The 18,906-nt window shown below is 47.5% G+C and overlaps 1 protein-coding gene across 2 annotated transcripts in view; it reads right to left on the minus strand.

Moving 5' to 3' along the window:
* Window positions 1-662: 662 nt before the first annotated feature.
* Nrf1 (nuclear respiratory factor 1) overlaps window positions 663-18,906 on the minus strand; it is a 112,834-nt gene continuing 94,590 nt past the window's right edge. For both annotated transcript variants that reach the window (XM_028866186.2, XM_037203685.1), the window contains one exon: window positions 663-2,298. In XM_028866186.2, coding sequence (XP_028722019.1) covers window positions 2,135-2,298 — 164 coding nt within the window. In that variant the 3' untranslated portion in view covers window positions 663-2,134. The remainder of the gene's footprint in view (window positions 2,299-18,906) is intronic.

The following is an 18,906-nucleotide window of genomic DNA, read 5'->3' on the forward strand; positions in this document are numbered from 1 at the left end:
CTCACTAGGGAGACCCTTCCAGGATGGAGAGGCCCCGTCTTACCCCTCCCAGACTTTTAATGTGGTGTCAAATTCCGGAGTGGAGCCTTCCAGGCACCTGGAGGCTTTCTGAAGGGTGGCTGTTCCAGGACACCACGACAGAAAACAGACTGAGCTGGGCAGGCAGCAGTCACCCAGCTCTCCTAGAGCCCCTGGGGTGTCTCGTGTAAAGACCTCTGACCCCTAGTGCGTCTTTTGAAAAGGACAACGACTCTCCCCTCCCCAAGAGTCCTATAGCCCAAGAGGCCAAGGCTGCTACAGAGAGGGTCACTTTTGTTGCCACATTTAAACTATTTATTGAATGAGGCATTTAGACAGAATGGAGAACAACACAGAATCCATGCTCCGCTATTGGGGACTTGCTGTTTTCTTCTCGGTAATTTCTCAAACTATTGGGAGGTTATTTAACCACAAAGGAACACGGACCTTAAAGCCCCGGGAAAGCTTCACAATATATGATAAAAAATAATAATTAAAAAAAATAACAAATCGTAGAACCAGGACTTTTTATATGTAAATTTCCCGCTCCTCCCCCATTACGTACAGAAAAGAACATACAAAAAACATTGGATAGTTTTATATAAAACAAGCAAATATAAGAACTGGAAACTTTTCTCAAAGGCTGAGCAAGACATGAAGAATCTTTTTAATGTCTCATTAAAAAACGAAAACCAAAACACCACATTAAATACACGGTCACACACGGGGGAGGGCCCGGAGGAGGGCGGGAGAGTTGTCCCTGTACGCAAGGAGCGGAGATTTGGCTTGTCAAGAAGTCAGATGAATCAGCCACTGGAGACTCAGGGCTTCGGCTGGAAAAGCAGTTCACAGTGACTAAAAACGTTCAGTCCAATCCACACTGTGAGCAGGAAAGCTGTTCCAGGCCTGGGCTGCCAGGATGGGTCTGGGAAACAGTCCTTGCAGAGTCCGCCTGGAGCAGGGCCACACCAGGAGCAGGGTCCCTTCTCTGCTGACACATCTGTGAGCCTCAGGCAGAGTCCTTTATGTGGTGGCAGTCTCCTCTGTTAAGATACGGCTGGACAGCTGGAGAGCACGGCTCCGTGGGTGCACCCTGGTTCATGAAGTTTTCTCCCTCCTTCCCTCCCATACTCTTCCCATGCTCTCCCCACCACACACACACACACACACACACACACACACACACACACACACACGCCCTGCACTTACACCCGCCTGCTCCATAAGCATTTCCTCAGACCTTTAACACTCCCGTTACCTTCCGTTCATAAAGAACTGGTTCTGGACTGCCCTTGCAACCCAAGCAACTCTAATAGTCACGAGACCGAGGATTCCTGGGAAGGGAGGAGATGGGGACTGGAGGAGAGATTTCTTGCCCCTGCCAGGAGCCTGTAGGGCATTTACCTCCTGAGGCAAGGTCAGCACCTGGGCCAGCCTGAAGAGTCTCTGCTGGCAAAGCACATGGTGACTGGACTCCGTACGCGCTTTCTGGACTGCACTGTGTCCTGAATCTTCCTTCCCTCGAGTGAATCTAGCAGAGTTCTAGGCGGCCACTGGGAGGCAGCTTTGGTGAAGGACGTGGTCACCTCTGCCTGAGTTTGTCAGTAGCTCAATGCATGACCCTGGTACGAACAAAACCAGGTGACTGTGTCTGGCCATGTACCCTACCACCCTCTAAACTGGGTGGGTTATTTTTCCACAGTTCACCTTGATTTCATACAGATAATTCCATGCGGGTTTCATACATATATATGTATGTACATATATACTTTATACACATATGTAAATGTGTATGTCCATATGTACACATATACATATATTCACACTCACACATACACACACATAAGTATACACACATTTCCGCACAAAGAAGTCCGGCCACAATTTGGCTTTTTTGGACAGTGAAATCGGTGTCGTTTCTTGCTCCACCAAATCCCAGAAGTGGTGCTTTAAAAAAAATGTGATTCCAAAATCTGCTGCCTTTCTTCCTTTTTAAAAAAAGGTTACCAAAACTTTTCTTCCAAGTCGAGAGACTTAATTCCATTTGATTGCACCTCTGCAAACATGTAAAAAATTTGAAGTAGACTAGAAAACGATGCCATGATAGGGCTGCATGTCACTGTTCCAATGTTACCACCTCCACAGCCTGGCCGTCCATGGTGACTGCGCTGTCCGATATCCTGGTGGTTACTGGGGCCATGGCCACCTGCACTGGCCCGTTGCCTTGGGCGAGGCTGGTTACCACAGTCTGGTACATGCTCACAGGGATCTGGACCAGGCCTGGAGAGACAAAGCAAGACTGTTGGTGGGCCGTGCTCAGGACCCAGGTGCTGGCGGGGCATCTGGCTCTGCTCCTTCAGGGTGTCGCTGGCTGCCAGCCCCAGGGCAACGACTTACCTGCTTGCCAGGTACAGACATGTTTCAACTTCTTTTCTTTCTTTTTGTTAGAGACAAGGTCTTGCTGTGTAGCCCAGGCTGGCCTTGAACTCTTGATCCTACTGCCTCAGCCTCCCAGCGCTCAGATTATAGGTGTGCCATGGCACCTGGCAGTCAATCTCTTCTCTCAGTTCATTTTAGTTCTTTTAGACAGACTCTCAGGAGAGGGAAGTGTGGGCACACTGGGAACACCTCCACACAGAGCTGCCTGCCTCCATCTCTAGCAAGCACAGCCCATCGAGTGCGAGTCCTCCCACGCTTCCAACACCCCTGCTCCAGCAAGACTACCTCCTCTGAGACTGCTCCGCTGCTCGTCTCCTGCAGCCCCCTAGCTGCCCATGCGAGCTTCTATCAGCTTGAAAAGAAACAACAAAAACCAAATTTCTGTCTTTTATACTGTTGTCTGGCCACTGGTCCATCTCTGTCCTTTCCTCCAGAGTCGAGTGGATAAAAGAAAGAAAACCAAACTTACTAGCCCATCTGTCTACTAAGTTTAGGATTTCACAGACTGGTATAATTTAAAAAAAAAAAAAAATGTTAGGGTTAACTAAAAGCAACAACAAAACACACACACAACCCCTCATCTCTCTCCAGTACGACTATTCTCAGAGTAGAGCTACTGTGTAAGGCAAGTGTCATGGGACCTTGGAGAACAGTGACCCCTTTCCAGTTAACTGGGGCCAAATAATCGTGCGCTGCAGCCATGTCTTCCCTTTGGAAGTAGAATTTCAACGGACGGAGAAGGCTATGTTTGGGAAGAAGCTACAAAGCAAAGGAGTGATCCTGACTGCCAGTGAAGCGGAAGCTGGAGTCCTGCCCAACCCCCTTCAGGATCCTCCAGGAAGAGGAGGAGGCTGAGAACAGGAACTAGGATTTAACTGAGTGGATCAGTAGGGGGGTGCCCAAACCCTAACACCCAGACCACTGGGACAGATCATCTGAGATCCAGCCCAAAGAAAACACTTCTGGTGAGGTAAGGCGAGCGGAGTGGCTGCCCTAACGTCCACAGCTGCCTAGCTCTGCTCTTGGACAATCTGCCAAGCAGCATTCGATGGGTGACTCCTAAGGGGGACAGAGCTACACAAAGACAACGTCGTAAGGAAACCAAACAAATGCTGTCACAGTATCTACAGGAGCACCATTGAGCCCAGGAGTTCCAGGCTAGGGAACTCCATTTTAGAAATACAAAATATGGAGCTGGGGGTATAGCTCAGTGGAAGAAATCTTATCTAGCATGCATGAGGCTCTAGGTTAGATTCCCAGCACCACAAACAACAGTCACCCAAACTAGCCAGGCAACCAGCCAGCCAGCCAGTCAGCCAACCAACCAACCAACCAACCAACCAACCAAGCAAGCAAGCAAGCATCCATCCATCCATCCATCCACCACCCACCCACCCACCCACCCACCCACCCATCCATCCAACCAATCAACCAAACCTCAAGCCCCCCAAACTTGTGATGGGGTATGTCTATAATCCTAATACCCAGGAGGCTGAGACAGGAGAATTGTGAGTTTGAAACCAATCTGGACTATATAGCAAGACCCTGCCACATAAAAACAAGAGCAGCAAAACCCATGACAACTCCTCCAAAATCCTACAACCAACTAGAAAAGAGAAATATGAGAGTACTTTAAGAACAAAAAGTGGCCGGGCGGTGGTGGCGCACGCTTTTCATCCCAGCACTCGGGAGCCAGAGGCAGGCGGATCTTTGTGAGTTCAAGGCCAGGCTGGCCTACAGAGCAAGATCCAGGAAAGGCACAAAGCTACACAAAGAAACCCTGTCTCGAACCTCCCCCCCACCCAAAAAAAAAAAAAACCAAAAAGTGCAATAAATAAAACACATTCCAAAGGTTGTAAAATAACAAGAGAATTTTCCAGATACTAGAAAAAATTAGAAAGTAGGGGAATTAGACACACAAGCAAACTTCTATTATGGAGAAAATGAGTTTGTCAAGGAGAAGGCCACCTGGTGCACCTGGCACAGTGGATGATGAGAGATTCAGACACCCAGACACATCTTCTCAGAACATGAGGGTAACAATGAAAAGCCCAGAAGATTCTAGAAAGAACAAGTAGGGGCTGGGTGTGATGGCACACGCTTTTAATCCCAGTACTCAGAAGGCAGAGGCAGGCGGATCTCTGTGAGTTCAAGACCAGCATGCTCTACAGAGGGAGATCCTGGACAGCCAGGGGTACACAGAGAAACCCTATCTTGGGAAACCAAAAAAGAACTAAGTAGGGAAGGGAAAGCATATACAAAAACTTGGACATGAGAATAATACCGGACTCCATGGCAAACCTGGACGCTAAGATGATGGAGCCATGCCTTCAAGCACCCTGGTTCAAGTATTCCAGAATTGCTTGCAGCCTAGAATTCTATACCCAGCTATGATGATCTGTATGAACTACCACACCACACAATTTTAGATATGGCTCAAACCTCTGCTTGCTCATGCACGCTTTCTCAGGTAGCTTGGAAGAATGTGTACCGTACGAACACAGAAACCTCAGAGGGCAGCCACATGGGTTTTGGAGACTCTGCAAGGGAGGATGGGAGCTAGACAAGGAGCAGAGCTGGGTCTAAGCACCAGGAGCCACTGGAAGTGCTGGGCACTGCAGTTATAGTATCTCATGCTCTTTGCTTCTGTGCAGTCCATATTCAAGTACTAAGACTGGTTATCTATCTAGCAGCTCAACTTTAAGACTGTCACAAAAGTAGTCATAAAGTTGGGTCTTCCTTCTCTCATGCTCTCCAGCCGTGTGTAACTGACTCTATGTGGTACCATACTTGGGCTGGCCTGATCAAGCTCTGTGACACTGCCAGAGGAGACAATACTGGCTTGAGGAACACCAAAGAGTCCCATCTGAAAGTAAAAATGAGTTTTAAAAAGAGATGTTAAGCAGCACCCAGGAAGTAGAGGTAGGTGGACCTCTATGAGTTGGAGGTGAACCAGATCTATACAGTGAGTTCCAGGCCAGCCAGGGCAAATAGTATGACCTTGTCTCAAAAGAGAAGAAAGAAGAGGGTGGGGAGGCACAGTGGGTGGGAATCCTGTCGCCAAGTCTGATGACCTGAGTTCACTTCCCAGGGCCCACATGGTGGAGAGTACTCATTCCCAGAAGTTGTCTTCTGACCTTCACATACACTTGGTGGCATGCATGCACCCACATGTATTCGCTTGCCCAGGTGGTGGTGAGGGAAGGATACGAACCAAAGGAAATCAGTACAAAAGAAAATATGATTTCGATGCTGGGCAGTGGTGGTGCACGCCTTTAATCCCAGCTCTCTGTGAGTTCAAGGCCAGCCTGGTCCACCGAGTGAGATCCAGGACAGGCACCAAAGCTACACAGAGAAACCCTGTCTCAAACAAAACAAAACAAAACAAAACAAAACAAAACAAAAAAAACAAACAAAAACACAAAAAACAAAATCTGATTTCACAGTATTAACCGTGTGTGAGCATTTTCTAGGAGTCAGTTTTGTCAATTTCGGGATAAGCATTTGAAGGTACAACACGAAGCAGGGCTTGAGAGTTTTGTTTTGATGACAGTCAGTTGTGAAACCCTATTTGCACAACACAAAGGCAGGGTCAGTGAGGGTTCTTGTCTCTGTGATGGGGAAAAGTCGCAGAGGAAGCAACAGGGGGTGTGGCTTCATGTCGGGGTGGCCCGGTTTCTTCTAAGCCATTCCAAATGGTTTTAAATGCCGAATCAGTTCTTTCCTTCACCCTTCCTTGCCACAGAAGTTCTGTTTAGATATACTATGTTGCTTAGCCTTCTAATTGCACACTTAGGTACCACGACATTAGTAATGTTCCCAAAGTCACAGCCCAGTCTAGATGCTTTGGCATGGTGGTCAAGGCAGTCATGATTTGCTCCAGACTATCTTCTTGTTTTGAGGCAGGGTTTCAAGATGGAGCATAGGCTGGCTTTGAACCTTTGAGCCTCCTGCCAAGTGCTAGGAAGACAGGCACACACCCACTATGCTTTGGCCTGCAGAGGCTGCGATGGACTTAGGCTTCTCCACACAAGCATCTCCATGCTTGTGCACACCATGACTTCTGCAGAACGGACTTGTTCTCTGCTTCTTCCAGCCTCTGCCCTCCAGTGGTTTCAGTCCTCTTCCCTGGTAGCCCCATGGCACTGTACTCAGCTTTCTACAGAGGAACAATCTTACAGATCATCACTGTTTGCATATCTTGTCTTCAATTCATTGCAAATTCTTTAAGAAGGGACCTAACAGTGAGCAGGTGCTCAACACGTTTTCTCCACTCACAAATGAAAACTCAGGTGTAAAGTCACAGCTAGAGTAGTGGCTCAAGTGTAATCTCAGGAGTCAGGAAGGCTGCCTCAAGTCCAAGGCCAGCGTGGAATAAAAAGTGAGACATTTCTCCTAAAACCAAAACAAAGTAAAAATACCACACCCAAAACCTATCGAAATAAATTTTTTTATAGACCGCGTTTTGTATATTTCACATAACTCAGGGAAGAAGCCAATTTAGCCCCTACAATTGAGTTATGAAGCACCTTCCACAACAAAGCTGTCTCAAGGTGAGTAGCTGTGATAGGCACTACACATCTTGGTCATTGCATAACCTCAAAGGCCTTGCAAACCCAACTCTAATCTTTTCTACACGCATTCTCAGTCCATGTCCACCTTAAATAAATGTATCACCATCTTCATGTGGGGATTTTAAGATCTATCTCTCTAACACAAACACCCACACAGGCATTTGGACATGGGATTAGATTAAATCTCCTCAGTGTCTCTGACCTAGCTGCCTTTATGTCCATAGCATGGGGGAGGTGCCGAAAGCTTTGAAACCCAGTACACACTAAGTCGGGCGGACGGCTGCCCTTGGAAGAGAGATGATTAAATGCTGAGGTACAGTAATCACGCTGGGAGTGTCCCTGCATCTGCTCAGCCTGCCCCCGATTAGCCCTAATCTAGAGGCACATGCTAATCCAAGCTTGGATTCTGGGTCATTTCAATTGATTAAGCAACAGGAAGCCCTTCATGTTCTACTTTAAGGGCCCGAAGTTCCTTTTCTTTTTTCAGGGAGACCCAACACAGTCTTAGTAACCGAACTCCTTGGTGTGTGTGGCTGCATGCCCTTGGATTTGTGCTAGGACCCTGGGGAGGGATGCAGGACGGCATCTTTTCATAAGTAAGCACTCCAGCAGAACCCTGGACCTATCAGGAAGGCACAGACTCACAACGTTCTCAACACTTCAGTATTCCAAAATGTCAAAGCCACACAAATACTAGAGTTTAGCAAATCTAAACCATTTCTTTAAATTCAAAGTTTATTCTCATTTGTTTTGAGACAGTCTCACGGGTAGCTTGGGCTCGCTGCAGACTCATGGTATTCTTCCTGCCTGGCTCAGCCTTCCAGGTGTTCTGATTACAGAGATGATGCCCAGTGGTAAATCGCTATCCAATCCCAGCACTTGGGAGACAGAGGCAGGTGGATTTCTATATTTGAGGCTGGTCTGGTCTGCATAGCCAGTTCTACATCAGTTAGAGCTACAAAATGAGAAACAGCCCCCGACATACACACAAAAAAAGTTTACCAAAAACCAAAATGCAAGGGCAAGCCAGATGGCTCAGCAGGTAAAGGTGTTTACCACCAAAGCTAACACCCCGAGTTCAATCCCCAGGACTCACACGATGGAAGGAGAACTGACTTCAGTATTTGTTTCCTGATCTCCACTGTGTACACACATACACAAAGCAAATAAGCAAATAAGTCAATGTAATAACAATACCCAGTAGACCCTGCCTGTGGTGGTAGATACCCATAAAATCAGCACTTGGGAGGCAGAGGTGGGAGGATCTTTAGCTTGAGGCCAACTCAGGTTACATGGTGAGAGAGACGTATCTCAAAGTCAAAACCTACCCCCACACCCCCAAACCAGGCAAGGTAATGCAGGACTATAGTTCTAGCACACAGCCTCCAGGCCGGCTTTGTCAACAGCCTTAAGACCCTGTCTCAAAAAACACAACAAAACAAACAAAAGGCGAGCAGACAGGCTGTCATGTTGTCCCCCTCCCCCCCAGTGACTAGTTTATTAAGCTAGATGTGTGGGCTTTGGATCTGGGAGCCTTTCCATGCCCCAGAATACCCTGGACAATTAGCACTCTGCCAAGGCAGAGGACCATCCTTCAGGCTCACCACTGCCTCTCCAGGCTTCATGGTAAATCATGGCAGCATTGTCCAGAGCATGGAGGTGAGAGGGAACTCAGAACGTCAGGCCTCACCTCTAGGATCTTTGGATCCCTAGAGGAGCTGTTGGCCCTAGGAGCCTGTCTTGTCCTGATTAAAACACAACTGTTGGCTATCATTGCTGAGCATAAACGGTGAAGCAAGGCCCAGGCCCCCTCCCCTCCTTCCCTCAACACACGGCAATTACATCCTTCCTGTTGCTCAGGTTCAAGTCTCTGAAGTCCCCCTCACCACCCTTGACTTCACATCCAATACACCCCCAACTGCTGTCAGCTCCCCATCCTTCCCTTTTTTTTTAAATTCAAAAAACTACTTTGATGAATTTTGTTTATGTATGTGTATGTATGCATCTGTGTAAATGAATGGCGTGTGTAGGTACCCTTGAAGCCAGAAGAGGGCATTAGGTCCCTTGGAGCTGGACTTACTGACACCTGGGTTCTTCCTTAGGACAGTGGGCATGCCTGACTGCTGAGTCAACTCTCCAATCAGAACTCCCCCTTCAAAAGCAAACCAGAACTCAGCTTCTGTTATTTGAATATAAGTAACAATTTATACAGGAGTCCCATTCCAACTTTGTACCTTCAGTTTTCAGAAACTTTAGCTAAAAACAAAACAAAACAACCAACTATCCCAAGTCAAAAGCAGAACCATAGCCATACATATGCTAAAGTTAGGAACTAAGCTTTATTTCTTCTTCAGGTGCTGAGGCGAATTAAATTTGAAGAAGATAATATCTCCATCTTCAACAACGTAAGTTCTGCCTTGTTGTCTGTACTTCCCAGCAGCCATGGCTGCATTTCCAGAACCTTCCTCTTTAAGATCTTCGTCTTTCATTACTTCCGCCATAATGAATCCCTTTCCAAACTCTGTGTGAATCTTCCTGCAGCCTGAGGAACCTTCATGGCTTTCCTGATGGTCCATGCATGAACTTCATCTGGGCCTGCAGTGAGAAAGTATTCCAGTTGGCGTGCTGCAAACCCAGCCTTAGTGATCTTTGGCAAAGCACTGTCATGCTCATTTCCAGATACTTCTGCGTCTCCTCAGCACTTTAAGTAGCTCAGGCTGGTCTCAAACTCTCGACCCTGCTGCCTCAGCTTCCCAAGTGCCGAAGTTACATAGTCAGCATGCCTGGTTAGCTGAGTCTTGAGCAAGCACACACCAACTTTCCCCCAATTCCCTGCATTACCCCCCATCACACAACCACGCTTGTCCTGCCGACGACACACCCTCAATACCACGCATGCTTGTTCAAGCCTCTCTCCCTGCCTAGACTACTCCTGCAGATTGAAGTCAGGCTCTTCTGGCAATCCAGGGGGTTAGAGCAGACACACAGCCCACTCTCTTCCCTGCCTCCTGTGATGTTATGGACTCCACCATTCACTCAACTTCGCATGGCCCCGCCCTGCTTCAGAGCAGTTTCTGTTTCTCTTTAGGTGTCTGCTGACTTCAGTTGTTGACAAGACTGTCACTGAATACTGAGCAACCCGAGCACAGAGGCTGTTCAGTAACGGGACACACTGTGACACAACTCAACATGGTCTTCGTGACTTTTTAGCAAGTGGACCACATCCTTCCAGCCTTGCCCTCTGCAGACTGAAGAACCTTCAAGGTCTTTGCTCTGCTCTGCTCTACAGCGAAACCGGCGTTCTCCACAGCATCCTTAAGGTGGTGTAGTCAAATGCTTTGTGGAAATCCCGGGCTTTGCATTTTACTCTATATGCTATCTTAATTCCATTAAAGCGCTCTTAGTCACAAAGACCTGTTTCAATTCTGTCATTCAACATCTGTGGGCCTTAGCTTCCTCACATGCAAGATGGTAATTACTAATCTCATGGGGATGCTGAACCAGATATGCTGACATAGGAAACCCTTGGAACAGTGTCCGGGACACAGTAGGTCTACAGTACTTGCCCACCCCTTTTCGAGATGATTTTGAATGAGAAGTCTAGTTTGGGCTGCTAGGTTATTGGTCCCTGGGAACAGCACACATCTTGCAACAGGGACTTGCTCCTACGGCAGGCGATCATTTGCTGAAGGCCTCAAAGACACAGATCTGAGATAAAAGCAATGGAATCACAGAGAGAACCGGCAGGCGGCTTCCCATCTACATCCCAGCCGTGGTCTCAAGCCGCACAGGAACTCTAGGAGGGGACAACACAGGTGCCAACCCAGCGCACAGGTGAGTGTGCACTCCCGGGCCAACCACCAACCTGCAGTAACAAAGTTCAAGACAGGACCAGGGCTGGGGGTGCAGCTCGCGGTAGAATGCTTACCTATTTGCGAGGCTATGGTTCAATCGTTAGCACCGAAATAAGTGTGTTATATAATATATACAAGGGATCAGGTAGTACGATGATGTTATCAACACGTCTAAACTCCTCAGCAGTAAACCGGATAGACATGAACCAGACAGAACCCAGGGTACCAGGACTGGCTGGTTACCCAGCACGACAGCTTACTCTCCTCCACCCCACAACAAGACAGACGGCTTTCGGAAGAACGGGCCTTTCATTTGCCCTCCAAGCAGGGAACCTTTGGGAATTGTTGTTTGCTGTAATTCAATCTTTCAGGCCAAAGGCCCTGTGAGTTGGCTGTGGAAGTATCTTCAGTTGGGAGAATACTGACGGTCATGAGAGGGAAAAGAAAAAGAAAAAAGCTACACAAAATAAACAGCAATTGGTGGAAAGATTCTTTTTTTTCCTGGAGACAGGTTTCATACTGTAGACTTGGCTGGCCTGGAAATCACTGGATGGCGTAGGCTGGCCTTGCACTCAGCTATCCTTCTGTCTCAGCCTCCTCAGTGCGACATTACAGGCATGAGCCACCACACTTGACTGAGAATGATTCTTACAACTAAAAGGAAATAATGTAATGTCTTCTGTAGTTTATTTTATTTTTTGTTTTTTCAAGACGGGGTTTCTCTGGCTGTCCTAGAACTCACTCTGTAGACCAGGCTGGCCTTGAACTCAGAGATCTGCCTGCTTCTGCCTCACGTGCGGCTTCCTTCTGTAGTTTGCTTTTTTGTTTGTTGAGACAGGGTTTCTTCATGTAGTTTTGGTGCCTGTCCAGACTGGCCTCGAACTCACAGAGATCCGCCTGGCTCTGCTTCCCAAGTGCTGGGATTAAAGGTGTGCGCCGCCACTGCCGCTGCCATGGCCACCACCCGGCTCTTCTGTAGTCTGTTAACAGGAAGGCTAATCCATGTAGCAGAGGAACATTGGCCTATACGGAGAATCAAGTCTATGACCAGAAAGGGTAAGAATGAACCCTTCAGAAAGGGCTGGAGAGATGGCTTAGTTCTCAGCACCCACATGGTGGCTCATAAGGATCCTCAATCCACTTCCAGGGGATCTCCTGACCCTCGCTAGCACAAGCAAAACACTGGCACATACACAGTTAAATATATCTGAAAAAGGAGGGGAGAACAAGGAATTCAACCAACCACTCTCATGTTACAAAACTTGTCAAATTCTTGCCAGGTGGTGGTGGTGCACGCCTTTAATTCCAGCACTCAGGAGGCAGAGGCAAGTGGTTCTCTTTGAGTTCGAGGTTAGCCTGGGCTACAGAGTGAGTTCCAGGACAGCTAGGGCTACACAGAAACTGTCTTGAAAAACTGTTGCGGGCCGCAGGAATATATCATAAGAACTCAGCTGGTTATGGCAAAGTCACTACCTGGAGGAATCAGGGAATTCCTCCAGAGGAAGCCAAATCCCAAGGAGTTTTTGGTGTTACTTGGCTTGTTATATATCAGCTGTATTCTGTTATTCTGTATTCATGTGTGCCTTCATAGTTTTCCCAATTGATTTTTCCCTAAGAAGGGCTAACAATGTGGACTGATCACTCTCTAGACATACACATTCCAGGCATTTGGAGAACAGCCTCAGGAAATGCTTTCTCTGGAATCAGATATCTCCCCTAGCCACTTTCAAGGACTAAAGGAGACATCACCCAGGTGGCCACCCAATTTCCGAGGATTAACAGTGATAACAACCCACAGGTGAGTCTCCTGACTTAAGGTAAATTCCACAAGGGACACCGCCTAGGTCAGGTAGACATTAAGTAATAGCTTTACACAATTTAGCTCAGACCCCTCCTTTCTTATAGCCTTACTAACTTTATAGACCTCTAACTACTTACCTAACCACTTCTAGGAATATTTAGATAACCTTCTGTGCTAACAGCTATGCTCAGCCAGAACTCCCAGTTCAAGCCTCCCTGTAATTATCATTATTGGTAGCATCCAGCCAGGTCCATCACCGGATGGAGGAAAGTACCTTATCAGAGATACCTCTGTACTCTCTAAGAACAGACTTAAGCATCCAGGTTACCTGTTTGAGAAGGGCTGGCGGATGTGTCAATTAAGCCTATTCTTATCACCCCTCCATTTGACCCTGGAAGCCTGGCTTTGCACTGCTAAGGAAATACTGCTTGTAAGTGTATATATACCAGAACTCCCAGGGCAGGAGAGGACAGAGAAGAGAGAAGAGAATGGAAGAACTAGATGGGTAAGAACTTGAGAGGAACGAACTGAGATGGGGAAGAACTAGATTGAAGAGCTAAAAGAGAGGACTAAAGGAACGAGATGGAAGATGAGGAAGAGCCAGATGGGGAAGAACAAGATGAGGAAGAGCCAGATGAGAGAGAAGGAGACGGGAGAGGAGCTGATAGGGGAAAGAACTAGATAGATGAGAACCTAGAAGGGACAGAACTAGATGAAGGAATTAAGATAGAACATAGAGAGGATCGCAGACAAGTGTAGAGAGAAATCAGGATAAAGATGACCTAAATATGAGAACAAAATATAAGCTTATAACTGTCACAGAATAATAAAGTATATGGACTAAGGAGTTTCGTGTACATAGATTCATTTCATTTCATCAAAGATTAATTATCAGCTGGTTGTAGAGTCTTCCCTGACCCTGGGAGGGGACTATCGAGGGGCTGGACCCCCCATAGTCCTCGATAAAAAACCAAAATCAAAACTTGTCACAATTTTAAGGACCAGCAAGAGGAGGAAATCTTTCTTGGGAGAATACCCCAGAGGCTGATGAATCCAAACAAGCCAGGTCACCTGGCGGGGAAGCCAGTCCAGCAGAGGAAGGGAGACAGAGGCAGAGGTCTACACAGAGACCAACATGACAAGAAGGCCAGTCTGAAACTGAAGAGAGGCCCAGGCAGCCTAATGCTAGCAAGCCAGGGAGCCAGGGCCCTCAGTCTTCCCTTTGTGTGCTGGCTAAGTATGAGGCGTTGGGGATTTATGGGTCTAACGTGTTAGACCTGGCAAGTACCCAGCAGTCTCCTGCAGCCAAGAGCAGCCCTCAGTGCTGGGCCCTTCCCAGCACTTAAAGTTTCCTCCCTTCTGGCCAGACAATCTCAAAAATGCTCCTAGGAATCATGCTCGCTGTAGTGTGGGCCAGCTGGGACAGTGTCATTCTGTCCTTTGCCTTTGGAAGACTACCAAGAAACTCCACTTGTCCCCTTCCCCATACATCAAATGTTAAAATTGAATTGATGTTTAATCTGTAGCAAGTGAATCTCAAAAGGTATCTTAGAATATAAACTCACGATCTCCTCTTGATCAGCAGGGAGATAGGTGCTCAGGACCTATGCAGCGAGGCTTTGTGCGTTGGGGTCAGAACCCCCGTGGCTCCTTGTCCTGTTGACTGAACTCAACTCTAGCCTTCCTGATCTGACCAGAAAGGCTTTTCTGAAGATGGAAGTAGGGGCCAGCCTTCCTCCAGTTAGACTGTGCAGAGCAGTCTATGTGGCAAACTGCAGGGAAGGCCGGGGAAGAAGAGTAGGGCCACAAAGCACACAGTGGCGGCTTGCATACGGTCCTCAGAAGAAAGTCACCCAGCCGAGTTTTAATGCAGAAATGAGAAGTGGTAGGGTCACACGGGGGTTACCCAGAGTGAGGGATGAAGGGATGGTAATTGGACAGTTCCAGAGCTTGATAGTCACACAGAAAGACATCTACCTCAGTAAAGCATCATCTTTAAAAAAAAACCCAGTCAGTTTTTATTGGTAGGAAAGGAGTCAGAAAAGACAGAGTTCCCCACACAGGAGTCGGGGTAAGGTGATCATGGTCCACAGTGCACCCTGGGCACTGTCCCTCTTCAGTGCTTATATGGGTTGCCATTCAGGTTTGAGTTCTTTGTAAGACAGGCAGGAGCTGAAAAGCATGTAAGCTGCCCGCATCAAGGCACCTCAGCAGTGCTTGCTTCCTTTCTTCCGACTGAGGTATGTGTTGTAGTGACCTCTCTGAAATGCTCCAGCCATGTCTTCAGGAGGGAAATTCCACACAATGTCTAGCACAGCAGCTCCCCTGCTCTGACATCCAAAGAATAATAATTCTTCTTCTTCTTCTTCTCCTCCTCCTCCTCCTCCTCCTCCTCCTCCTCCTCCTCCTTCTTCTCCTTCTCCTCCTCCTCCTCCTCCTTCACTGGGAGGACTGGCGCCATCTTGAAGTCCATGTATTCGCGAAGACTAGTAAACTTCATCTTGACCAACAGTCATTTTCTCTCTTATCTGAACTGTACTTGCATAGCCAACTTGTCCCCAAAGACAAGTCTTTATAAAAAGAACGCCAGCCAATCAACAGAGAGCAACAGCACCAAAGACAGCAACTACCGACAGTTGTAAAGCTATCAGAGGACGGGGTGATGGGGGGGCTGTGCTGGGGGAACAAGGCGTCGGGAAGAAGCGGAGCCTGCAGAGGCCGCGTTGCAGGCACCGCACCCTCAGCTGCTCGCTTCTCTCACCAGAGGTGAACCCACCTGTAGTCTGCTTGCTGGGATCCACCTATAAGCTTCGCAGTCTGCCATACAGAGGCCTGACAAGAACACACAACCGTTACAAGGCACTGGGCACGATGGACCACCAGAACCTGCCACAGCTCGGCAGCTTCCCACACACCCTAGTGCGGTGTTCTGTGCCACAGCTGACAAGCCCAGCTCATCTGAACACAGTCACTGACTTCGAATGGAGTATGCGTTACAAACGTATCTTCCAGCCAGCTCTTAGTTGAGCCAAGGGAGAGTCGTTTACTCCCGTTCCTCACCTCCTCCCTAAAGTAGCATTTACGATGTGGTTTTCTTGTAGCAGATCTACCTTCCTAATTATGTCTTCCTTAAGCTAATATGAAAACTAATTTGTATTTCCTAAGCACATAGCAGCTGGTGGAGAGTGGTGGGGATGTCCAGGCTTACACTGGGCTGCTTAGCTCAAAACTGCCCAAGGATTTAAAATGTGTCACAAGTAATCTACACGAGCGATAATCTGTATGTGACAACAAAAAGTTGATTACAGTTATAAGATCCACAGGCTACTTCTGACTATAGGGCTGATTTGTGCTTAAGTAACATTACATTTATTGGAGTTATGTTTAAGAAAAGAATCTAAGTTTGAGGTAACAGTGTTTATTTCACATGAGCTTTCTCCTAGGAGTCAGAGCAACCATGCAGTGGCTGTTGGAAGCAGAGCGAAGGAGGAGGGAACGATTGAAAGCCACTTACACCTTGGCCTTAAGGCTCCTGAGAAGGGAAGGGAAGGGAAGGGAAGGGAAGGTGCTGACAACCCACCTTTTGACTTTTTGCTGTCTATACAATGAACAAGCCACACACATTTTTGGCCCCTGAGATTCACATGGCCTCTTGTTAGAGGCTACTTACTGAGAAAAGAGCTCTCTAGTCCTCATAGCTGGGCTATGAAAGCTGAGGAGAAAGAGAAGGCCAGCGAGAGGATGAGTTGAAAACAGACATCCATCCCTGCTGGGTGTGGTGCCATACACCTTGAGTCTCAGTGCTGGGAGGCAGAGGCATGTGGATCTCTGTGAGTTCCAGGCAGCCTGGTCTAGAGAGTGAGTTCCAAACCAGCCAGGGCTGCACAGTGAGACCCTGTCTCAAACAACAGAAGGCAGGTCTTCCTAAAATCAAATCCCTTCCTCACTTAGTGTAATTCAGTATTGCTTTTCCCTTCCTTGTGTGAGGGTAGTGTTGAAATTCTTGGAGGCCCAATTTTTTTAGATCTTGAGAATACAGAGGTATTCTAGACGTTCAGTCAGTCCTTCTCTTCTGTCGTGAAGATCACCCCAGATACTCCAAGGAGTCCTAAAGCAGCCAACACAGTTCAAGTTGAGACCAATGTCTCAGAGACTCCCCCAGGACAGGACACATTCAGTCTGTGTGCAGGCTAACACAGTGGCTTTGAATGGTGACTAAGGAACTGCATTTTAAATGTTATTTCATTTTAGTTAACTGAGATAGCTGCGATATTAAACACCTTTCTAGAGTTTCTAGTATGCTAATTCCACACCACAGATATACATCAGTCACAGATACACACACACAGAGGAAGAGCTGCCTCTTGTTTGTTTAGATGGAAACTCAATCTGAAAATGGATGCTTTGTATTAGCCAGAAATCATTTCCCGGACATTTCCCTTGCTTTATATCACAGTTCTTTCTTCCCTTTTCTCCCCTATCTTACAATACTTTACAGTTAGGACTGAGCACCATGGAGACGATCGGCGGCAGTCAGAAGAGCGCCCGGCCGGCTCTCTGCTGAGCCGGTCTGAGAGCACGCCTTTGCTGCCTTGCTCAGGCCAATGTCTCAGTTCCCATGCTTAGACCCCGTCAGTGATGCTCAGAGCCAATTGCTGGCTTTACAACAGCAAAGATTTAAAAAAAAAAAAATCAATTTCACTTTGAAAACCCTATTTAGGCTCGGGAAATCTCTCAATTGGGGCCCTTGTGATAATGAAGATTCGGTGTAATTACAATGTCACAGGCAATTGTGCTGACAAAGCAGAACCAGCATGTCTCCTTGCTGGGCCTCTGCCCTCACTCTGACCAACAGGAGGAGAAAAGGGCTTTGTCAGGAGCAGCTGTGCAGTGGAGGCCCAGGAAAGCAGAGCTACTGAATGAAGCAGGTGCCACTCAGACATTCACAGGACCGACCAACCGACTCTAAGCACAACCTCCTCTTTATTTGATAGCCTCCTCCTGGCAGGAGATGGAGAGAGAGAGAGAGAGAGAGAGAGAAGAGAGAGAGAGAGAGAGAGAGAGAGAGAGAGAGAGAGAGAGAGAGAGAGAAGAGAAGAGAAGAGAGAGAGAGAGGAGAGAGGAGAGAGAGAGAGAGAGAGGAGAGAGAGAGAGAGAGAGAGAGAGAGAGAGAGAGAGAGAGAGAGCGCATCCCACAAAAAGGAGGCATGTTTATCCTGTTCAGATTACTTCTCCTGCCAGGCTGCTGCCGCCACCGCTGGGCTCTGCACACTTACTCTTTATTAACAAATGGCATAGCTGGATGCAAGGACGAGAATCCTGTATTTACACAGGTAACCCGAGAGTCAGAAGGCTCCAGAGCATCCAGGCTGTGACGTGCAAGTTATTAGAGTTAATAACAGTGTGCTGACATTCCTTCAAAGTCCTAACAGAGGCATCAACTAGAAGAGGAAGGTCTTTTACTCAAGACCTTTGAAAACTTTAATCTCCAAAGGCTTGTCCTATTATAATGTGGGTCCCTGTATGAACTTCATGTAGCTAATGCCCCTTGAACATACCTTACTAAACCTGCAAGAATGTGGAGAAAAATCAAATAACTACTTTCTAATCATGAATTGAACAGAAATGACTCCAGTTACATTTGTTCAATTATGTATCTTGCTTTGGTATTAAAAAAGAAAAAAATAAGTCTTCTTGTAGAGTGTTGACTTTGATGAAAGGCCCCAAGACTTGAGCATGTCCAGTTGGCTTGCTGGTATGTGCTCATTCCTTTTGTGGTGCCGAGGAACCCAATGGAAGGCATCTAGCTTTGAGCCCAGATAACAGCTAAGCACTACATTTGAAGGCCACAGTACAGATCAGATGAGCACTTAGAGATGAAGGCATAAAGGTCTAACATTTCATCACAAAGGCCCTCAACACACACTTGTAGTCCACCATCTTTAAGACCAAGACGAGAGTCAGTTTCTTGTTTTTTCCCTCTCTCCCTCTGTCCTCCCTCCAGTCCCCTATTCCCTAACTCTCTCCAGCAGGGTCTTGATGTGCCTCCCAGGCAGGTCAGAACTTACTACAGGAGCCCCTGCCTCAGTCTCCCCAGTGCTGGAACTACAGCCAGGGTAACATGCCATGCTAAAAGATGTGCTGACCCACAGGGAGGGCCGGACACCGTGCCAAAGGCACTGCTGCTTCTTCCAAAGGGGTCCACAGCACACCACCCTGC

Source organism: Peromyscus leucopus, chromosome 3 (assembly GCF_004664715.2).
Source record: "Peromyscus leucopus breed LL Stock chromosome 3, UCI_PerLeu_2.1, whole genome shotgun sequence".
Lineage (NCBI taxonomy): Eukaryota > Metazoa > Chordata > Mammalia > Rodentia > Cricetidae > Peromyscus > Peromyscus leucopus.